At 44.6% G+C, this 24,080-nt stretch overlaps 1 protein-coding gene and 1 pseudogene across 2 annotated transcripts in view; one reads left to right on the top strand and one right to left on the bottom strand.

The window, feature by feature from the left end:
* Pola2 (DNA polymerase alpha 2, accessory subunit) overlaps positions 1-24,080 on the bottom strand; it is a 42,888-nt gene that overhangs the window by 11,291 nt on the left and 7,517 nt on the right. The window contains exons 5-13 of one of the 2 annotated variants that reach the window (XM_004656660.3): positions 20,337-20,443; positions 17,898-18,091; positions 17,057-17,145; positions 12,717-12,872; positions 9,745-9,807; positions 7,800-7,842; positions 1,912-2,036; positions 763-801; positions 233-306 (exon numbers count right to left, since the gene is read on the bottom strand). In XM_004656660.3, coding sequence (XP_004656717.1) covers positions 233-306; positions 763-801; positions 1,912-2,036; positions 7,800-7,842; positions 9,745-9,807; positions 12,717-12,872; positions 17,057-17,145; positions 17,898-18,091; positions 20,337-20,443 — 890 coding nt within the window. The remainder of the gene's footprint in view (positions 1-232; positions 307-762; positions 802-1,911; positions 2,037-7,799; positions 7,843-9,744; positions 9,808-12,716; positions 12,873-17,056; positions 17,146-17,897; positions 18,092-20,336; positions 20,444-24,080) is intronic. The other variant, XM_045141486.1, reaches the window with a different exon arrangement.
* Positions 12,079-12,180, top strand: LOC123457965 (annotated as a pseudogene).

A 24,080-nucleotide genomic window follows, 5' to 3' on the forward strand; every position in this document is an offset into this window, starting at 1 on the left:
GAAGGGAAGAGAGTGTATGTAATTTTTCCTTTCAAGTTTGTTTATCTCTGTTTTACAAGGATGCCTCTTCACCCAGCATCTGAGCACTTGAAGTTCAAGGGTTCTATCTGATCTCTTAGTTTAAAAGGATGAAAAGGACCGGAACTACCATTACTTTTAAACAGCTTCAGTTTCCTATTGGAATGGCCTGGAAGAAACTAGGAAGGTTCTGTCTAGCATTTAGAACTCTAACCTTCTTGTCCCTTCAATAATTGTTCGCAGGCACTGCTTGAAAACATCTTCGAATGGACTTGTCAGTCGGCAGTTCTGTAGGAATGGAAAGGAGACGGGTTTAGAGAGCAGACGTCTGGTGTCCATTCACTTCTTGATACTTGTTAGGTAACATTTAGGTGCTAAAAAAATGCAAGCCATCACTTTAGGGTAGTGGCCACATGAGACTTACACAGCCCTGGTCTATGACCCAAGGACACCTGTGCTTGTGCCACTGCCCTTATGCCTTAGCATCAAGTGCCACAAACAAACAAAGGATCAGATATATAACCTCACCTCCCCTGCCCCCTGCATCCAGATAGCCTCATAGTGTGGTGAAATTAAGCCCTCAAAGCCAAGGTATTTATTTAAACTAGCCAGTGACAGTATTGTTCTGGTTAGCCACAGTTAGTTTAGGCTTGATGCAGATGAACTCCAACAGATGAAAATAAAAGTAAGTCTGGACTGGGTGCTGAAGTCCAGTGCCCTGCACCTCCCCGCTGACACCCTTACCTCCACCTGTTCATGCTTTGCATCCAGGAAAGGACCAAACTGCAAACAAGCCAAGGGGGAGAAACAAAAGAACAATTCAGAGTCATCCATGCGGCAAGTACCTTTGGCCAACCTCTTCTAGCAGTTCTCAGCCCAGGGTCCATCTGTTCCTCTGAGGCTGCCTAGAGAGCCTGGGACAGTTAGCAGATGGGGAAGGGGATACCTAGCCAATTCTTCAGGCAGCAGCACTGAGCCTTGAGCTTCAAGAGAGCCTCCCAGGGCTCCTTAACACATACCACTGCCCCTATGACACTGGGCTTTGTTTTGGACTTTCTGTACCTAGCAAGAGCAACAGACAGCCATGCTAACAATCATACTCTGAGCATAGATTAGTTCTGAGGTTAAGACAAATGAAACAGCACGAGAATAACGTAAAAATAAGTGAAGGGCTGGGTGTGGTGGTGCACGCCTTTAATCCCAGCACTCGGGAGGCAGAGGTAGAAGGATTGCTGTGAGTTCAAGGCCACCCTGAGACTACATAGTGAATTCTAGGTCAGTTTGGGCTAGAGTGAAACCCTATCCCTAAAAACCAAAATAAATAAATAAATAAATAAGTGAACAAGATAAGTGAAGGGCAGCAAAAATGTTGGGCACCTGGATTTGGTACTTCTCCAGAAGTGCAGATTAAGAATTAAAGAAGAGCCGGGCATGGTGGCGCACGCCTTTAATCCCAGCACTCAGGAGGTGGAGGTAGGACGATCACCATGAGTTCGAGGCCACCCTGAGACTACACACAGTTAATTTCCAGGTCAGCCTGGACCAAAGTGAAACCCTACCTTGAAAATCAAAAAAAAAAAAAAAAAAAAAAAAAAAAAATTAAAGAATATAGGGCTAGAGAGATGGCTTAGAGGATAAGGGACTTTCCACAAAGCCAAAGTACCACGGTTCCATTACCCAGGACCAATGTAAACCAGATGCACAGGGTGGCACATGCATCTGGAGTTTGTTTGCAGTGGCTGGATGCCATCTCTCCAGCCCCAAGAATACTTTTTGAAAAGGAAAGACTGACATTCCATAAACATTTAGGATAGCATTAAAATCCTTTTCTAAAGCTGACTGCTTTTTTCACTGTTGCCTCCCTACACACAGCTGTCCCAGGAGACTTCCTACCAGGATGCAGACATCCGGCCGGTCATGGTTGATGATGGTGATCAGGTCAAGCAGGGGGTCGTACGTGATGCTGTCAGATGTGGTATACGGCCCACAGGCAACTAAGATCATGGTTTGCTCGAAATCTATGATGGAAAGCATTGCAAGGGCTTGACTAGAAGAGAACTGATACTGGGATGGAGGAAGGAGGGCAGTGAGGAAAACGCAACTGTCTTGGTTCCAAGGTGAGGGAGACCTCACCCCTGCCCTCCAAGAACCGTACTCAACCAGGGGGCGGGCACAGGCAGCTTTGAGTAAGGAGAGCTGCAGCAGGCACTTCCCCAGCAGGGTACCAGGCAATGTAGGGACACAATAACAGAGTACCATGGTGAGATGCGCTCACACTTTGGAGAATTGTCTGGAAGCAAAGGTAGACAGGGTACAAGAAAGCACAGATTTTGAGCATGCTTGCTCAAGCACTATCAGGTGCTTCAGGTGGTAGAATATGGGCAACTGAGGCCTAGAAAGATAGCCTGGGTTGGAAAATGAGATGCTGGGGGCTAGGTACAGGGCGTGTGTTGCTCTCTACCCTTCTTCCTTCCTTATTTCGAAGTTGGTGGTGGTGGGGGTCCTCACTGTAGCCCAGGCTAACTTGAAACTCACTTTTACCTGTAGCTCTAAGTTGGCCTTAAATTTATAGTGGCCCACTGAACCTCTGTCTCCTGAGTGCTGGGATGACAGGTGAGCACTGCCTTTCAACCTCTGTCTCCTGAGTGCTGGGATGACAGATGAGCACTGCCTTTCTGTAATGGCAGTTGCTCACCTTTCAGAGTCCTCTCCTAAGTTTGGAGACAATGTAAGTTAGGTGCCCAGCCAAGCAACATAGGCCATTCCCATTCTCCTGGGCTCATGAATCTCAAGCAAACTGTCCAAGAACAGAAGAAAGGATGGAGCCAATCAAGGTGCCTGGGTGACCCTGCTGGGAGTTCCTGCCACTTGAATATAAAGATGCCAGGCCTGTATCCTGGTTGTATGTGTGGATTTCCAGCCCTGTCTACTCTGAGAGCTACCTAGTTTTCTCTGATGAATTCTCTTTTTCGTGGATGTAGTGGTGCATGCCTTTAATCCCAGAACTCAGGAGACAGAGGTTGGAGAATTTCAGTGAGTTTGAGGGTGCAAAGTGAATTCCAGGCCAACCTGCACTAGAGCAAGATCTTACCTCAAAAAAACAAAATTTCTTAAAGGTAGGTGTGGTGGCACACACCTTTAATCCCAGCACATGGGAGGCAGAGGTAGAATGATTAATGTGAGTTTGAGGCTGGGCTAGAGTGAGATTCTACCTCAAAAAAAAAAATTTTTTTTTTCTTTAGTTTGAGCTAGTTTCTGTTGTTTAAATTCCTAGCTTCCTGACATGCAACTATATTACTTACTGGGGTGATAAGAAACTTGTTAAAACTTAATGGCTTAAAATAAATTGGCCAGCTGGGGATATAGCTCAATTGGAGTGCTTTCTGAGCATGCACAGAGCCCTGAGTGCGATCCTCTGCACTGCATAAACTGGGCATGGTGGCACATGCCTATAATCTCAGCACTTGGGAGGTAGACGCAGGATTATGAGACCCTAACTCAAACAAACAAACAAACAAACAGGGGCTGGAGAGATGGCTTAGTGGTTAAGGCAGTTAGTTGCCTGCACAGCTTAAGGACCGGGGTTTGATTTCCCAGTACTCACATAAAGCCAGATGAATAGGTGACACATGTGCGTGGAGTTTGTTTGCAGTTGCTAGAGACCCTGGTGTGCCCATTCTTTACCTCTCTCTATCTGCCACTTTCTCTCTCATACTATTTCTCAAAAAATAAAATAAATAAATAAATAAATAAATAAATATATATATATATATATATGTATATATATATATATATATGATGGAGAATGGAATTTCAAAGGGGAGAAGGGGGGGAGGGAGGTATACTTTTTATAATCATGGAAAATGTTTTAAAAAATTGAGAAAAAATTAAATTAAAAAAAATAACAGTCGGGCGTGGTGGCACACGCCTTTAATCCCAGCACTCGGGAGGCAGAGGTAGGAGGATCGCCATGAGTTCGAGGACACCCTGAGACTCCGTAGTGAATTCTAGGTCAGCCTGGGCTAGAGTGAGACCCTACCTCAAAAAAAAAAAAAAAAAAAAAAAAGAAAGAAAGAAAAAGAAAACCCTACCATCCTACAGTTCTGGAGAGCAGCAGTCCTAATCAAGGTGTCAGCAGGGCTGCACAGCTTCTGGAGTCTCTAGGGGGTTCTGTTTCTTTGCCTTGCTACCTCCTACAGGCTTCTTGTGCTTCCTGGTTCGTGTCCCATCCTCCACCTTCAAAGTCAGCAGCCTAACGTTTCTGCTCTGGGACTCTGATCCTCCTGCCATCTTCTCTTATAAGGACCCACAGGATTACATTCAGCCCACTGGGATAATCCCCTTCTTCAGATCTTAATCTTACCCACACAAGCCAACTCCTTTTGACTATATAAGGTAACATATGTACAGGTTCTAGGAATGGGGTAGGGGTGAGGTGCATGCTATTCATTTTACTACAGCAATAACACCAGGAACTGAGACAAGCATTCAGGGGAATGGTTTCGTGTGGTAATAGGGCACGGCGTGAAGTTAAGCTTGGATCTGATGCACCTATAGTGGATGTGAGCTCCAGAACACAGTACTAGCAGGGCAAGGTCCACATCGCCATCTGTATTTTCATGAATCCCTAGACTGTGTGTATAAAAATGCTTAACAGTTCATTCAACTGCTTCCAAAGGCTTTCCTGGCCCACAGCTCAGACTCCAGGAACCCCAGCTATCTATGTTCACTGCTTTTCATTACTTGAAGTTGATCCAGTATCACTATACTACCTTTTGCCTCCATATACGTATTTACCGAGACTGTGTACAATGTATTATTAACTCCTAAATGTCACTTCTGATCCTAGGTCAGCTCTAAGAATAATTTCTTTCCTTTCTTTCTTTCTTGCTTCCTTTTTTTTTTCTTTGAGGTAGGGTGTCCCTCTAGCACAGGCTGACCTGGAATCCACTATGTAGTCTTAGGCTGGCCTTGAACTCACAGCGATCTTCCTACCTCTGCCTCCCAAATGCTGGGATTAAAGGCATATGGCACCATGTCAAGCAATTTTGGTATTTTTGTTTCGAGGTAGGGTCTCTCTAACCCAGGCTGACCTGGAATTCACTATGTAGTCTCAGGATGCCTCCCAAATGCTGGGATTAAAGGCATGAGCCACCACCCTTGGCTCCAAGAATAATTTCACATGTCATTAAGGAATACAGAGTGTTGGCTCTATGCCAGTGTTGGCATTTAGTTATAATCTTTATCAATGCTCTTCTTTGCTTTCAAAAATGTTTAGAGGGGCTGGAGACATGGCTCAGCAGGTAAATGCACTTGCTTGCAAAGCCTGCCAGTCTGGGTTCAATTCCCCAATACCCATGTAAAGCCAGGGGCAAAGTGGCACATGGAGCTGGAGAAATGGCTTAGTGGTTAAGGCACCAGCTGGCAAAGCCAAATGACCCAGGTTCAATTCTCCAGTAGCCACGTAAAGCCAGATGCACAAGGTGGCACATGCATCTGGACTTCATTTGCAATGTCTAGAGGCCCTGGGGTGCTCTCTCCCTTTTCTCTGAAATAATAAACATTAAAAATAAAAAAAGGGGTGCTTTCTCCCTTTTTCTCTGAAATAATAAACATTAAAAATAAAAAAGAGGGGGACTGAAGAGATGGCTTAGCAGTTAAGCACTTGCCTGTGAAGCATAAGGTTTGAGGCTTGATTCCCCAGGACCCATGTTAGCCAGATGCACAAGGGGGCGTTCGTTTGCAGTGGCTGGAGGCCCTAGCGCACTCATTCTCTCTCACTCTCTATCTGCCTCTTTCTGCCTGTCACTTTCAAATAAATAAATAAAAAATGAACAATAATAAATAAATAAATAAATAAAAAGTGGTGCATGTGTCTGGTGTTTTTGGTTTTTCAAGGAAGGGCTTCACTGTAGCCCCGGGCTGACATGGAATTCACTATGTGGTCTCAAGGTGGTCTTGAACTCATGGCAATCCTACCTCTGCCTCCCGAAGTGTTGGGATTTAAGGCAGTTGCCACCAAACCCAGCTCTTTTTGCTTGTTTTCCATTTAGGTTAGAGTTCCAAATAGCCATAGACATCCTCAGAAATTCTTTTTAAAGGGCTGGAGAGATGACTTAGTGGTTAAGGAGCTTGCTGGCAAAGCCCAAGGACCCAGGTTTGACTCCATGCAAATGCACAAGGTAGCATGTGTTTGGCTAGAGGCCCCCCCCCTCAAATAAATAAATATATTTTTAAAAGAGAAATTCTTGCGGGCTGGAGAGATGGCTTAGCGGTTAAGCGCTTGCCTGTGAAGCCTAAGGACCCCGGTTTGAGGCTCAGTTCCCCAGGTCCCATGTTAGCCAGATGCACAAGGGGGCGCACGCGTCTGGAGTTCGTTTGCAGAGGCTGGAAGCCCTGGTGCGCCCATTCTCTCTCTCTCCCTCTATCTTTCTCTCTGTGTCTGTCGCTCTCAAATAAATAAATAAATAAAAATTTTAAAAAAAAAAAAAAGAAAGAAATTCTTGCTGGGAGTGATGGCACACTTTTTTTTTTGGTTTTTCGAGGGTCTTACTCTGGCTCAGGCTGTGGCACACGCCTTTAATCCCAGCCCTGGGGAGGCAGAGGTAGGAGGATCACCGTGAGTTTGAGGCTACCCTGAGACTAGCCTGGGCTAGAGCAAAACCCTACCTCAAGAAACCAAGAAAAAAAAAAAATCTTTTTTTTTTTGAGGTAGGGTCTTACTCTGGTCTAGGCTGACCTGGAATTCACTATGCAATCTCAGGCTGACCTCAAACTCATGGCAATGCTCCTACCTCTGCCTCCCCAATGCTGGGATTAAAAGCGTGCGTCACCATGCCCGGTCAGATTGGCCTTTTTTTAAAAATGAGACTGAGCAAGAGAAAGAATTAATGCGTCAGGGCCTCCAGCCACATGTGGCAATGTGTGGCCTTGTGCATGCGTCATCTTGTGTATTTGGCTTACATGGGATCTGGGGAGTTGAACATGAGTCCTTAGGCTTCATAGTCAAGCATCTTAACCTCTAAGCCATCTCTCTAGTCCAAAAATTTCTTTTTAAATTACCTTTTCCCCTCCACCAGTAGCTTTTTTTTTTTTTTTTTAAATTTTTTATTTATTTGAGAGCAATAGACACAGAGAGAAAGACAGGTAGAGGAAGAGAGAGAATGGGCACGCCAGGGCTTCCAGCCTCTGCAAACGAACTCCAGATGCATGCACCCCCTTGTGCATCTGGCTAACGTGGGTCCTGGGGAACCAAGCCTCGAACCGGGGTCCTTAGGCTTCACAGGCAAGCGCTTAACCGCTAAGCCATCTCTCCAGCCCTCCACCAGTAGCTTTAAGCCACTGTAAACAAACTCCAATTAAACCTGGGTCCTTAGACTTTGCAGGCAAGCGCCTTAAGTGCTGAGCCACCTCTCTAACCCTAAATTATTTTAGAAAACTTGAATTTCAAGAGGTTGCAAATACAGCAGAGAATTCCTGTGTATCTTCCACACTGAGTCTTCTAAAGTTAACATTGTACATAAATATAGTACATTTATCAGAATTAGTGTTGAGGTATGACTGTTAACTATACTCCTGGCTTTATTCAGACGTCTTTTATTTTCCATCAGTGTCCTTTTCTCTTCCAGGATCCAACCCAGGATGCCACGAAGTTCTTTTAAAGAACGGCACATTTTTCAAAGTAACCTTCAAATGATTATTAAGCAATAATCCTTTTTTGTTTTTTGTAAGTCTGCCCAACATCCTCATTGTTGGCAAAACAACTTTGGATCAAAACTTACCTTCTTCCTCTTCAGTGGACTGATGAAAAGGAAGTGGCACACCCTTAAAACAGGAGAAAAGGCTCAGTGAGGTACTGTTCCAGCCATTGCTTTTTTGTTGAGAGGGGAACGTTTTGAGGTAGGGTTTCACTCTAGCTCACGCTGACCTGGAATTCACTATGTAGTCTCAGCATGTCCTTGAACTCACAGTGATCCTCCCACTTCTGCCTCCCAAGTGCTGGGATTAAAGGCGTGTGCCACCATGCCCAGCCCAGCCATTGGTTTGGTAAGGGTTGCTCAGAGGATTTGCAGGTATGCAGTGGGAGGACAGAGAACAGAGGCGAGAAGGATGAATCTCTATTTCTCCCTCTTAGGAGGTCATAGTCCAGGGTCAAGATGCCCCCCATGCTTCTACACAGCTCTGAGAAGCAAAGCAGCCCGGGCAATGAGAAGTCCCTGATGGACTCATAAAACACCTACGGACAAGCATGCTTCTAGGTGGAGGGAGAGGAGGGGTGCTGCTATTTTTCCTGGTGCCCTGAGAAAACCCCTGGGGCAAAGCCAGGTGTGGTGGCACACACCTTTAATCCCAGCACTCAGTAGGCAGAGGTAGCAGGATGCCATGAGTTCAAGGCCATCCTGAGACTACACAGTGAATTCCAGGTCAGCCTGGGCTACAAGGGAAACCCTACATTAAAAAACAAAAACAAACAAACAAAAACTCCCCCACCTCTGGGGCACTAGAACAAAGAAGGTAAGCCACAGCCTGAGGCCAGCCTTTTTCATAAAGTCTTATTGGGGGGCTGAGCAGATGGCTCAGAGGTTAAAGGCGCTTGCCTATAAAGCCTACTGGTCTGCAGTTCAACTCCCCAGTATGCTCAAAGTGGTGCATGCATGCATCTGCAGTTCATTTGCAGTGGCAGGAGGCCCTGGCATGCCCCATACCTTCTCTGTTCATCAACAAAACAAACAAAAAAAAAGTTTCATCATAGAGATGACTTGGTTAAGACACTTGCCTGCAAAGCCAAAGAGCCCAGGTTCAATTTCCCAGGAATCAAGTAAGCCAGGTGCACAAGGTGGTGCATGCATTTGGAGTTTATCTGTAGCGGCTGGAGGCCCTGGCATGCTCCCCCCTTTCTCTCTCATAAATAAATAAGTATTAAAAAAAATGTATCGAGCTGGGTGTGGTGGCTCATGCCTTTAATCCCATCACTCAGAGGTAGGAGGATCACTGTGACTTCGAGGCCACCCTGAGACTACATAGTGAATTCCAGATCAGCCTGGGCTGGAATGAGACCCTACCTCAAAAATGAAAAAATTAAAGTAAATAAATAAGTTTTATTGGAAAGCTGGACATGGTGGTGCATGCCTTTAGTGCCAGCACTTGGAAGGCAGAGGTAGGTGGATCACCATGAGTTTGAGGCCACCCTGAGATTAAATAGTGAATTCCAGGTCAGCCTGGGCTAGAGTGAGCCCTTACCTTAAAAAAAACAAAATAAATAAATAAACAAATAAATAAATAAAAGTTTTAATGAGGGCTGGCTCAGTGGTTAAGGTATTTGCCTACAAAGCTTAAGGACCCAGCTTCGACTCACCAGTACCCATGTAAAGACAGATACACAAGGTGGTGCGTGTGTCTAGAATTTGTAGTGGCTAGAGGCCCTGGCTTGCCCATTCTCTCTCTAATCAAACAAATGAAATATTTTTTAAACAAAGTTTTATTGAAACTCCACTGCTCATTTACTTACAAGTTGCCTCTGCTGCTCTGACTATAATGGCAGAGCTGAGTCACACCCACAGATCTATGGTCTAGAATATTTGCCACCTGGCCCATTGAAAGTTTGCTTGCTTATATCCTAGAGGTAGAGTCCTACTCTAGGGACAGGATGACTAACAGACTCTTGAAAAGGACAGTTTCTAGGATACAGAACTGTACATGGATGGGAAGAGGGGGCCCATGCTGTACCTCATAGACTTTGGTGGCAATAAGCTTTCTACCAGTTGTGTTGAGTCCTTCCATAATTACAACCTGAAAGACAAGAAACACAAGAAGATTGCTAAACAGGGGAGACAAATGAGAGGTCTGGAATAAATTATTTCAAAGCAGTTTAAAAGGATTCAGTAACTACAAACTTAGGGCATTTTTCCAGAAAACAAATTAAGGGGCCTGCATGAGTTACAATTATGCTCTGCACAAATGATGTAACACAACATTCTCCCATGAAGTAAGAATTATTATTTCAGCTGGGCAAGATGGCACATGCCTTTAATCACAGCACTCAGGAGGCAGAGGTAGGAAGACCACTATGAGTTCGAGGCCAGATTAGAGAGTGAGTTCCAGGTCAGCCTGGGCTAGAGCAAGGCCCTACTTCAAAAAAACAAAATAAACAATAAAAAATGGAACCATTCTAGATGTCCCTCAACTGATGAGTGGATAATGAATAAGTGACACATTTACACATTGGAGTTCTGCTCAGCAATAGAGAAAAATGAAGTTATGAAATTTGCAGGAAAATGGATGGATCTGGAAAGTATTAATGCTTAGTGAGGTAACCCAGGCCCAGAAAGCCAAATGTCACATGTTCTCTCTCATATGTGGATCCTGGCTACAAATGATTGGACTTCTATGTGAGTAGGAAGAAACTCAGTAGCAGCGTCCAATAAGCTAGAAATGAGATATAAAGGAAACAGAAAGGGAGGAAGGGAGGCTTAATAGGATGGTATTATATATATGTAAGTAGAAGAACAGATTAATGGGGGTGGAAAGGACTGAGTAAGGTCAGGGGAAGAGATTGAGTAAAGGGAAGGTAGAGGGAGGGCTTATCAAAATCTAAGAGCGGGCTAGAGGGATAGCTTAGCAGTTAAGGCATTTGCCTGCAAAGCCAAAGGACCCAGGTTCGATTCCCCAGGACCCATGTTAGCCAGATGCACAAGGGGGCACATGCATCTGGAGTTTGCAGTGACTGGAGGTCCTGGTGCGCCCATTCTCTCTCGTTCTCCCTTTCCTCTGTCAAATAAATAAATAAATAAATAAAGCCAGGCGTGGTGGTGCACGCATTTAATCCCAGCACTCAGGAGGCAGAGGTAGGAGGATTGCTGCAAGTTGGAAGCCACCCTGAAACTACATTCCAGGTCAGCCAGGGCTAGAGTGAGACCCTACCTCAAAAAAACAAAATAATTAAAAAAACTATTTTTTAAAAAATCTAAGAGGATATAAATAAGTCACATGGAAACCTTTTTTGGACAATGGTACACTCAGGATCTATATTGTTATTAGAGAATTTTCAGTGCCAAGGATGGAATACCTTCCAGTGAGTTGTTGGCCAGGGAGGTCCCTGATACCCCCAAAACATTACAGGCCATTGCCGAACACTCCACATACTTGGGCTGCAAGGTCATCGAGAAATCCTACTGGAGCTGAGCTGAAAACCTCCTCCATATAGACCAGATGACAGGAAGCTGGAAAAAGCCATGCTCCATGCAGTTCAATGTGAGAGAAATCACCAGTGACGATACTCAACAGCGAACACTGAAAGCCTTAAATTTGGCCAGCCAGACAAAAGGAGCCAATAGGTGCAATAGTGGCATGTCTATTATGGGGAAACCATCTGCTTTCTAATTGGACTGGAGGCCTGCTCCATGGAAGAGAATACATTCCTGATATTGAAAACGTACAATAGTGGTAGTCATGAGCCTTAGGGGTATAATGTCTGTTGGTCTAATGTCTGGCTAAATGTATATACTATGCTCACCAAACTGCCCAATAAGCCCTTCTCTTAATGTTCATACCCATATATTAATGCTACTCTTACTTTTGGTTAGAGAAGCTTCTCTTTTCAGATGGTAGTGACCTTGGGATGATTCAGAAGGCACCATAGTGCTGAGAAGAAGTGACAGAGGAGTGCTCACAAGTGAAATATCTCTATCCACCTACCAAGGCTCAGAGTCCATTGTGGAAGAGGTGGCAGAAAGAATATAAGAGCCAATGGAAGGGTAGGACTCCTTACAACATGCTCCTCCAGACACAAAATGGCCTGGATATCCATGACCTCACAGTGCCTGGCACTACTAACACAAGACCATCACAATAGGAGGAAAAGATGATGGCATCAAAATAAAAGAGAGAATACAACCATAACATGCTACACACACAAAAAAAAGGAGTTCTCTGCCGGGCATGGTGGCGCATGTCTTTAATCCCAGCACTCAGGAGGCAGAGGTAGGAGGATCACCTGAGTTTGAGGCCACCCTGAGACTACATAGTGAATTCCAGGTCAGCCTGGGCCAGAGTGAGACCCTACCTTGAAAAGCCAAAAAAAAAAAAAAAAAAAAAAAAAAAGGAGTTCTCAGGGCTGCCAACCTTACAGTAGAGGTTGAGTAGTAGTATATTTCTACTATATTAAAAAAAGATAAGCTACATTAATTTGACTCATTTTTATCCTATTTTATGTTAACTGAAAATTTAACATGAAGTTTATTAAATAGCAGAAATAAAAGAGACTGATTGAGAGGGGGAGGGGATATGATGGAGAGTACAGTTTCAAAGGGGAAAGTGGGGGGAGGGAGGGAATTACCATGGGATACTGTTTACAATGATGGTTATTGTCAATAAAAAATTGTAAAAATAAGATTACACACACACACACAAACACACAGCTGGTTAAATGGCTTAGCAGTTAAGGTGTTTGCCTGTGAGCCCAAGGACCCTGGTTCAATTTCCCAGGACTATGTAAGCCAGATGCACAAGGGAGTGCATATGTCTGCAGTTTGGTTGCAATGGCTAAAGGCCCTGGCACAACCATTCCCTCTATCTGCCTCCCTCTCTCTCTCTCAAATAAATAAATAAATAAAATATTTTTAAAAAATGGAATCAAGAAGCAGCTGCCAATGGCATACCACTCATAAACAGAATCCCAGTACAGGTTCTTCCAATCTCACCTGTCCAGGAAAGAGAGAATATTCCTTGAGCTCAGACAAATCCACTGGAATTTGAGCACCTGAGGAATGTTCTCGGTCTCCCTCAAGAATCACTGACTTGCTGTTCAGCTTCCCATTGCTGTCACAGCCAATCTGGCCCAGCAGGATGACAGGCTCCTAACAAAGGAAGAATGGTAAGTCTCTGGGACAGGGCATAGCATCACAAGTCAACAGAGTGAACAGGAAGACAAACCCCAAATAATAAATACTTTTAGCTGGGTATAGTGGCACTCACCTTTAATCCCAGCTCTCAGGAGCTGAGGTAGGAGGACTGCCCTGAGTTGGCAGTCAGCCTGGGGCTAACAGAGTGAGTTCCAGGTCAGCCCGAGCTAATGTGAGACTACCTCAAGTAAAACAAACAAAAAACAAAAAAACAACAAAAAAAAACCCCTTTTTTTTGGAGGTAATCATAGCATCACCATCCCCTCTTAGGCCAGGGGTGAAAGAACTCTTACCAGGCATCTAGTTTACTACCCACCACCATGCAAGCATTTCTAACCACTGGGAATTTCCAACCCCTGCAGCCCATAGCATCCTTGGATAACTGTAGCTCACTTATTTTTTGTTGTTGTTTTGTTTTGTTTTTCAAGGTAGGGTGTCACACTAGCTCAGGCTGACCTGGAATTCACTATGTAGTCTCAGGGTGGCCTCAAACTCACTGCAGCCCTCCTACCTCTGCATCTCGAGTGCTGAGGTTAAAGGCATGTGCCACCATGCCTGGCTATAGCTCATTTTTATTGAGCCTACCACACACACACTGTTCTAAGAGCTGACATGTATTAACTCAATTAATCCTTATACCCAGTAATGAGCAACAGAGAGATAGATAATTTAATCAAAGTCAAAAAGATAGGTAAAGTTTGGCTCCAGAGCCATACCTTAGCAACATACCATAATACTAATATCACTTAGTCTCTGCACCCTCCCCCTCCAACCTCCATCCCCATCCCTGGTTCTCACTACATAATCCAAGCTGACCTTGAAGTCTCTTTTTGCATATGTACATGCATGTGGTGCATATGCATGTGTGCCTGTGCACTTGCTTGTGGGGGCCAGGGCCTGACATATTAGGTACCATCTTCAACCACTTTCCCACCTAATTTTTTTATAGGGTCTCTCACCGAACCTGGAGCTCATGAATTCAGCAAGCCTTAGGATCTTCCGTCTCTGCCTTCACAGTACTAGGATTACAGGTATGTGCCTTTTAAATGGGTGCTGGGGACCTAAACTCAGGTCCTCATGTTTATGCTTTTTACTAAGATAGCTACCTCCCCAACCAGGCCTTGAACTCTTGACCCTCCTGAGTGTTGGGGTGCCACACCCTGCATCATACTGCCTCTTAACAAGAAATCATTCGGATTTAGCTGAAACTGCTCTCCCTGTGGCTTCCTTTGTCTTGTTTCCACATTTGGAGCAAACAGAGGAAATCTAATCTTTCTCACAGGATTATATGTCCCTGCCCAACCCCCAGACTTCCTCCCAGCTTTTCCAAAACTTCCTATAGGACAGTTTCCATATTTCTTTTCCTGGCGCCGAGAAGATGGCTCAGCGGTTAAAGGCACTTGCTTGCAAAGCCTGAAGGACTGGGTTTGATTCTCTAGTACCCATGTAGAGCCAAATGCACAAGGTGGTGCATGTGTCTAGTGTTTGTTTGCAATGGCAAGAGGCCCTGGTGTACCCATTCTCATTCTGTCTTTCTTTCTTTTTTTTTCTTTTGGTTTTTCAAGGTAGGGGTCTCACTCTTGTCCCAGGCTGATGTGGGCACCACCAGGCCCAGCTCATTCTCTGTCTTTCTGTTTACAAATAAATTAATTTAAAAAATTATTTGCTGGGTGTGGTGGTGCACACCTTTAATCCAAGCACTTGGGAGGCACAGCAGGAGGACTGCCATGAGTTCGAGGCCACCCTGAGCTACAGTGAGACCCTACTTCGAAAAACAAAACAACAACAAAAAAGTATTTATTAGAGAGAGAGAAAGAGGCAGATAGACAGAGAGAATGATTGTACCAGGGCCACAGCAAATAACTCCAGATGCATGCATCACCTTGTACATCTGGCTTTATATGTGGATACTGGGGAACTGAACCTGGGTCCTCAGACTTCACAGGCAAGCCATTTCTCCAGCTCCCTTAAAGAACTTTTTTTTTTTTTTAAATTTTATTTATTTACTTATTTTTTATTTGAGAGCAACAGACACAGAGAGAAAGACAGATAGAGGGAGAGAGAGAGAATGGGCGCGCCAGGGCTTCCAGCCTCTGCAAACGAACTCCAGACGCGTGCGCCCCCTTGTGCATCTGGCTAACGTGGGACCTGGGGAACCGAGCCTCGAACCGGGGTCCTTAGGCTTCACAGGCAAGCGCTTAACCGCTAAGCCATCTCTCCAGCCCCCTTAAAGAACTTTATACAACACACTTCACCTTAGATTATAACATGTCTGAGAGAAAGCACCAAAATTAAAGCATGATATAAAGGTGTCATCTGGGCTGGAGTGATGGCTTAGTGGCTAAGGCACTTGCCTATAAAGCCTAAGGACCCAGGTTTGATTTCCCAGTACCCAGGTAAACCAGATGCACATGGTGGCACATGTGTCTGGAGTCTGTTTGTAGTGCTTAGAGTTCTTGGCACACCCATTCCCTGTCTAATAAATAAATAAAATAAAATATTTTAAAAAATATAGGGCTGGAGAGATGGCTTAGTGGTTAAGTGCTTGCTTGTGAAGCCTAAGGACCCCTGTTGGAGGCTCGATTCCCTAGGTCCCACATAAGCCAGATGCACAAAGGGGCGCACGCATCTAGAGTTCATTTGCAGTGGCTGGAGGCCCTGGTATTCCCACTTTCTCTCTCTGCCGCTCTCAAATAAATAAGAATAAATAAACAACATATATATATATATATATATATATATATATATATAATTTGTTTTTGTCGAGATAGGGTCTTACTCTAGCCCAGGCTGGCCTAGAATTTACTATGTAGTCTCCGTGTGGCCTTATACTCACTGTGATCCTCCTACCTCTGCCTCCCTAGTGCTGGGATTAAAGACGTGCACCACCACACCTGGATTAAAAAAATAAGATATTTAAAAAAATATTTAAAAAATGGTATCATTTGTAGTCATTGATATACAATGATAGAAATTGAACTTATAGGAGTCATTGTCTAGGTAAGAAGACTAGAATTCCCATCCCTGATGCAGACCTCATCTCAGACACCTGAATGCTTCTACCTGTGGGGACTCTCCAAATAACAACTTGTCCCACCACTAAGGAGAACAAGGCCTTCAATCTTTTCTTAAGTGCAAAACCCTAATGCATGTAGGAAGAAAAGAACTCTGGTGACTCAGCCAGTAAGCAACTGTCTTTTTTCAGAAGGCCTTGTCTTATCAAAGCCAACCAAGACAGGTGTCCTAACTAGGATGCTGGTGTGTGGAAAAGGACCTCTTCACCAATATCTTAAAAATGTGGTAGCAGGGCTGGAGAGATGGCTTAGCGGTTAAGTGCTTGCCTGTGAAGCCTAAGGACCCCGGTTCGAGGCTCAGTTCCCCAGGTCCCATGTTAGCCAGATGCACAAGGGGGCGCACGCATCTGGAGTTCGTTTGCAGAGGCTGGAAGCCCTGGCGCGCCCATTCTCTCTCTCTCCCTCTATCTGTCTTTCTCTGTGTCTGTTGCTCTCAAATTAAAAAAAAAAATGTGGTAGCAGGGCTGGAGAGATGGCTTAGCGGTTAAGCGCTTGCCTGTGAAGCCTAAGGACCCCGGTTCGAGGCTCAGTTCCCCAGGTCCCACGTTAGCCAGATGCACAAGGGGGCGCACGCATCTGGAGTTCGTTTGCAGTGGCTGGAAGCCCTGGCACGCCCATTCTCTCTCTCTCCCTCTACCTGTCTTTCTCTCTCTGTCTGTCGCTCTCAAATAAATTAAAAAAAAAAAAAGTGGTAGCAGCCGGGCGTGGTGGCGCACGCCTTTAATCCCAGCATTTGGGAGGCAGAGGTAGGAGGATCGCCGTGAGTTCAAGGCCAACCTGAGACTCCATAGTGAATTCCAGGTCAGCCTGGGCTAGAGTGAGACCCTACCTCGAAAAACCAAAAAATAAAAAAAATAAAAAAATAAAATGTGGTAGCAAACCTGGTATTGTGGCTAATGCCTTCATACCCAGCACTCAGGAAGCAGAGGTAGGAGGATTACTGTGAATTCTAGGTAACCCTGACACAACATAGTGAGTTCCAGGTCAGCCTGGGCTAGGGCAAGACCCTACCTTGGACGGGTGGTGGGGAGTGGTAGCAATTAGTAAGACTAAAACAACTCTTACCTGTGCTGGGACTAGAAGAGGAGTGAAAGACTCAATCTTGTAATGCTCCTTGAGTTCACTGCCAAGCTCTTCTATCTTACAGGTCAGAACTATAATTCCAAAGGTGAAAAAGTGGCGTTTTTAAGACTTTTCGCTTGCCAATAAGAGAAAACAGCACACTGTAAAACATTATAGTCATTTTATAGGAGCAGGGAGGTACCTGGACATGCGGCCAGTTTAAAATAAGGCCCTAGTAGATTTTCTGATGTGATTCCAAATCTGGCTTTGCATTTGGCTGTAGACCACATGACATGGTCCCAGAGCACCAGCATGAATCCCACCCCATCCCAGTTTTCCCTTTTCTTGGGTTGCTACTGAAGTTTCAGGGAAGTCAAGGGTAATTTGGAAAGGGCTTCCAAGGAAAAAGCTGTAAGGTGAACTCCTAAATGAGTTTAAAATTTTGTTACTAGGAATGGTTATATGTTCTTTACTTCAGTACAGTGACAGGATTTGGGAGAATTACATGCAGTGCCAAGTGTGGTGGCAGGCACCTTTAACTTCAATCCCAACACTGGGGAGGCAGAGGTAGTAGGATCACTGAGTTCAAAGCCATCCTGAGACTACATGGTGAGTAATTCTTCTAGGTCAGCCTGGGCTAGAGCGAGACCCTACCTCAAAAAAACATACAGCATCACCCAAACTCCCTCCCCTCCACTAAAAGAGCACCCATGAGGTCATCTACCAACTTCTGCATTCAAAGGCAACCTGGTTGTTCTACTGCCTAGGCGAGACTTTGTTACTTCTCTATAGCCTTCCACGGGCTTTTACATACATCAGGATTTTCAAAGAGAAAAACAATCACCTTCTCGAATATCTGGGAGCTTCTGAAACATGGATTTGTAGCTCCCAGTTAGTGGTTCAGGATCGCCGATGACCTTCAGGCTGATGTGTCCAGACCCTCCTTTCCCAGACCAAGACACCCCCTCTGCGAAGCCAAATGTGGTCACCACTTCTCCACGATTATTTCTGGAGTTGTATTTCTGGGAAGGAGTAGCTCTGATTGGAAGCATAACATACTAATATTATTGTGTTCATAGGTAAAGGGACAGAGGAAGAAAAGTAAGGCTACAATCAAGCAGGCTTTAATAGATCTAATCGGTGTAATGGGATTGGACATACTTGGACCTTTTAGGAATTTCAGGAATGAGAGGCTGAGGAATAACAGGCCAGGAAGAATACCAGAAGTGTGTAGAGAAGTTTAAAGGCAGAAACATACTTTAAAAAATGTTGTTGTTCTTCTAGTATTAAATCTAAATAAAGCCTCCTCCACAAAAAAAGAAAAATAAATGAAATAAAGCAAAACAAAAACCAAACTCTGAATGATCTAAAAGGAAATTTCAATTATTTTCTTTTCTTTTTTATGACTCATCAGCATTTATTGGGCTATCATTAGAGCTGGAACTGTGGGTAAATCAAATGTCACTGAGCACATATAAAAATTCACAGTACGGTTTGAACCTGCCAAGATGGCACATGCCTGTAACCCTAACATCCAGGAGGTAGAGGCAGGAGATCAGAAGTTCAAAGCCATCCTTGGTTACAAGTGAGTTTGAGACTAGCTGGACTACATGAGACCCTGCCTCAAAAAGCCAAATGAGCCGGGTATGGTGGCGCACGCCTTTAATCCCAGCATCTGGGAGGCAGAGGTAGGAGGATCGCCATGAGCTCAAGGCCACCCTGAGACTACATAGCGAATTCCAGGTCAGCCTGGGCTAGAATGAGACCCTACCTCAAAAAACAAGACAAAACAAACAAACAAAAAGCCAAATGAACAAGGAAACTCAAAATAAGAGTTCAAGGTAGAAACAATGACATAATGAAGTTAGCTTCTCTGACATGTCCTTCTGCTCTCACACCCTGACTAGTAAACCACACTTCCAAGAACACATGGATGTTGCTGATCTGCTCAGATGCTTCTAGTCCCTTGGTTATGAACACCACATTCAAAGGCCTATAATCACACTTCATTTAATGCACTGAAACTGCAGGAACTAGTTTCACATGGAGCACCATTGCACTTGGTGCCATTATTCCTTCATTCCAGACAGAAGCTACAGAAAATGAGCCCAACTAATTGTCTGTACCTCCAGTGAAGCCTGCACCTTCAAAACCAGTTTCTGATGTCAGCTTTATTAGTGTATATTAAAACATGACGAGGTAGTGTATCACTGGCTTCTCCAAGCCCTGTCGTGTGAAGCTCCAAGGAATACCCATCACAAGGGCCCCTTTAGTGCCAGCAGACACTAACAGCTGTAAATACGTCTACAGGTTTCAAAGGTTGCAGGCTGAGACAGTCTAACTCCTGACTGATTCTACACATCTACTATCTGTGAGATCTCAACGATGCCTGTGTAAGTCTGAAATGCTCATTTTGCAAAGCAGCTTGACATCTCTCCTAAGCATAGTGGAACTACAGCAAAAGCCCAACTCTCCTTAAGATCCATTGAGCACTCATTGTGAATACCGCAGAGCTTCTGTCACTGCCTTTCTAAACCTAAACTTTGGTTAGTCTAGAGTGATCCAAAGCAGAGGCAGTGAGTCCTGGGGTTGGCATTTCCCTCAGCAGTTAACATCACTGCTCCTGAGCCTCATCCTGATGTGACAGCCTTGTATTGTCTTCAACTCAGCAACTCTATCTGTGGGATTCTCACATGAAACTTGTCATTTATGGATTTTCAAAAAAATCACACATGATCTCTGTGGATTTACACGCAGTGGTGGAAGCCAGGATAAAATATCAATTAAGTTGGTGTAGATTCACGGTGTCAAGAAAACTCAGGAACTAGCTGTAACCTGAGTGAGGAACTATAAACAGGTTATGCAACATTATGAACAAAGATGTGTGCTTTTCCTTTTTTAAAATAAATACTCTAGATTACATAAAGAAGAAAGAAACCCAACAAAACACAAACCAACAGAAGCAGATGAAAAGTTTATTTGCTCTGACTGGCAAGACACGTCAGATGCCTGGGCTTCTGAATAGACAGGTTGTTTTCAATGGGAGATATCAGTTCCTGATCTAGAAAACGAGCCCTAGAAAAGTAGGTGGAAAGTGGGTTTCTTTAATTACTGTAAGAAACAGTAATTTTCCACAAAGGAAAACTGGAAAGGCAAAGAGACTCAGGCTTTCTGAGATAGATGGTCATGGCCTCTGGCAGTTAATAAGTACTCTGTAGCTGGCCTCATTAGCAGAGAAAGGAGAGGCCCGCGTTTTGGCACTTATGTCAGTCATGATACATACCTTGGAGAGAAACTTGATGGTGAGAGAAGCTGATGTGGGCTACGAGCAGCTACACTCCTTTTTGTCAGGGGGGTTTCTGGGGTGCTAATAGCTCGCTTCTGAGGACCCTAGCAAACAAAAAGGAAAACAAAATCCTAATAACTATAGCTTCAAGTGGCTAATTAAGTGTATAATTCTGCATAGTTCCTTAGAAGATGGTAATGGTGCCCAAGTGAAGGGCATGAGGTAGGATAGGGGCTTACTGTCCACATACAATCCCACCAATATCTTCAATTGCAATCCAATACTCACCAGGATTCTGTCCACATTTAAAGGTAAGTATGAAAAAATATGCAAACAACAGTTGCCAGGTGGGCAGTCTGTCCTGTCAAATCTTTTACACACACACACACATTCTGTCCCCACCTCTTTGCTTTTAGAATGGATCTGGATTGTGTAATGCATAGTTCTGACCTGTGTGCAAACACTTCCCTGAGAAGAGATGGGACCAAGTTACAGTCTTTTGGCCAAGACAACCACACACATTTTCCAAATTAAAGTTTGGATTAAGTCCAGGCAGATAAAATAGTTGAGCTCATACTTGGAGAAGAGTTAGCAAACACCTCATTGATGGTCACTTCTGGTTTCTTTTTCTTTGGCTCATCAACAAGAATCCAAAGATAAGCTCAGAATGGAGGACAAACCCACAGGCAGAGGACCTAACACTCCCTAAAGCCCAGGATAGCAGTAAAGACAAAATTCTTTTCTAGCCTAACCAAAAGTCTGCAGTTTTTCCTACGTCAAGGGCTCCTCCTGGTGGCATGTTTAAGTACATGCCACCAAGCTGTCAACTAGTAGAGCTTGTGGGATGCAAGGTGAAAAAAAAGATATTCAAAACCATCATTAAAGCCGGGCGTGATGGTGCATGCCTTTAAGCCCAGCATTAGGGAGGCATAGGTAGTAGTATAGACATGAGTTCAAGGCCATCCTGAGACTACATAGTAAATTCCAAGTCAGCCTGTGCTAGAGTGAGACCCTACCTCAAAAAAACAAAAAAATCATTAAACTGGGCATGGGCCAGGCATGGCGGCACAAGCCTTTAATACCAGCACTCAGGAGACAGAGGTAGGAGGATCACTGTGAGTTCCAGGCCAACTTGAGCCTAGATTGTGAATTACACACCAGCCTGGGCTAGAGCAACACCCTACCTTGAAAAACCAAAAATAAATACAAAGATTTAATTCAAAAATCTGATCTGTCGCCAGATGTGGCAGCACACATCTGTAATCCCAGCACTCGGGAGACAGAGGTAGGAGGGTCACCATGAGTTTGAAGCCACCCTGAGACTTTGTAGTGAATTTCAGGTCAGCCTGTGCTAGAGTGAAACCCTACTTTGAAGTGAAACCCTGTCTCAAAAACAAGAACAATAAACTCATTATTAAATAGCTGCAATGGAAACTAGTTGAGACTGGCCTTGAACTCCTGATCTTCCTGCTTCCTGTCTTCCAAGAGCTGGGATTACAGACATGTACCTCTATACTTGGTTTGGAAACTGTTTCAAAAACAGACTTAACTCACTTTAATCTTTCTGAATAAAAGCCCTATGTGGGGCTGGAGAGATGGCTTAGTGGTTAAGGAGCTTGCCTGCGAAGTCTAAGGACTCATGTTCAACTCTCCAGGTCCCACATAAGCCAGACGCACAAAGTGACATAAGTGTACAAGGCTGCACATGCACACAAGGGGGTACACACATCTAGAATTTAATTGCAATGGCTGGAGGCCCTGGAATGCCAATTGTCTCTCTCATTCTTGCATTAAATAAAACCAATGTGGTAGCCACAGCTGGAGCTTGGGTCCTCTGTACTGAGACTCTGCTGTGGGTTTTCACAAGATGATCAGTGAGTTCCTGGTAGGGAAAACAGGTGAACACATTCTTTCCAGAGGTTGGGGGCCAGATAGCTGTAGGTCTTGGAGATGGCATCAAAAGTGGCCTTAGCAAAGTTGCCCAGGGTAGCAGTGCAGCCCCTGGCTGAAGTATAGCATCAATACCAGCCATCATCAGCAACTTCTTGGGCACAGGGGCAGAGACAACGCCAGTGCCCCTGAGGACAGGGACAAGGCACACCAGCACAGAGCCACAGCGTCCTGTCACCTTATAGGGGACTGTGTGGGACTTGCCAATCTTGTTCCCCCAGTAGCCTTGCCACATAGGCACAATGGAGATTTTAGGCAAGATAGTGGCCCCTTGGATGGCAGTGGCTACCTCCTCAGAGCACTTAACACCCAGGCCAACATGACCGCTGTAGTCCCCAATGGTGACAAAAGCCTTGAACCTGGTCCGCTGGCCAGCGCGAGTCTGTTTCTGCATTGGCATGCTCTTCAAAACCTCATCCTCAAGGGACGTGCCCAAGAAGTCAGTAATCTTAGACTCCTTGATGGACAGGGAGAACAGAGAGATCTCCTTCAGAGACTTGGTCTTCATGTCCTTGACCAGGCGGCCCAGCTTGGTGATAGGACCTACTCCTTGTCTTTGGCTCTGTTTCCACGAACCCCGCTGAGGCCTCCCAGGCCTGGGCCCCTGGGTCCTCCTGCTGCACCTGCATCATCTACCATCTGGTGTTTTCCCAAGGAAGAAGCCTTTATATGGATGCATGCATACACACACACGCACGCACGCACGCACGCATGCACACATATACATACTTTTTAAAAAAAATTTGGTTTTTTGAGGCACACCTCAGGGTGGCCTCGAGCTCATGGCGACCTTCCTACCTCTGCCTCTGAGTGCTGGAATTAAAGGTATGTGCCACCACACCCGGCTTTTTTGTTTTTAACGAGTGGAGAAAAAGAAACATTTTATTTTATTATTTTATTAAAAAATTTTTATTGTTGTTGTTTTTGTTTTTTCGAGGTAGGGTCTCACTTTAGCTCAGGCTGACCTGGAATTCACTAAATTGATTTAAGGTGGCCTCAAACTCACAGTGATCTTCCCACCTCTGCCTCCCAAGTGCTGGGATTAAAGGCGTGCACCACTACACCCAGCTAAGTTTTTTTAAATTTATTTTTATTTATCTATTTATTTGACAGAGAAAGAAGGAGAGAGAAAGAGAGAGTGAGAGAGAGAGAGAGGGAGAGAGAATGGGCATGCCAGGGCCTCCAGCCACTGCAAACGGATTCCAGACATGGGCACCCCCTTGTGCATCTGGCTAACGCAGGTCTTGGGGAATAGAACCTGGGTCCTTTGGCTTTGCAGGCAAACGCCTTAACCTCTAGGTCAAGGGCTAAGTTTTTATTATTTATCTGGATGTGTGTTGGGGGCACACCAGGATTTCTTGCCAGTGCAAATGGAACACCAGATGCTTGTGCACTTTTTATGCCTGCCTCTGAGTGCTGGGATAAAAAACACATTGCACCACCACGCCTGGCTTTGAATATTCTTTTTGTTTTGTTTTGTTTTTTAAGGTAGGGTCTTGCTCTACTCCAGGCTGACCTGGAATTCACTATGGAGTCTCAGGCTAGCAGTCAGAGTGATCTTTGAAGGTGTGCGCCACCATGCCCAGCTTGAATATTCTTTAATATTATCTCAGTATTTTCCCAATCGGGGATAGGGAGATTTTGATCTTTTCCCTTGGATCTTCAAATGTATAATATTTTTAAATGATAATATTTTATTTATTTTTATTTTTTTGGTTTTTCGAGGTAGGGTCTCACTCTGGTCCAGGCTGACCTGGAATTAACTCTGTCATCTCAGGGTGGCCTTGAACT

The sequence above is a fragment of the Jaculus jaculus genome, chromosome 1 (genome assembly GCF_020740685.1).
Source record: "Jaculus jaculus isolate mJacJac1 chromosome 1, mJacJac1.mat.Y.cur, whole genome shotgun sequence".
NCBI lineage: Eukaryota > Metazoa > Chordata > Mammalia > Rodentia > Dipodidae > Jaculus > Jaculus jaculus.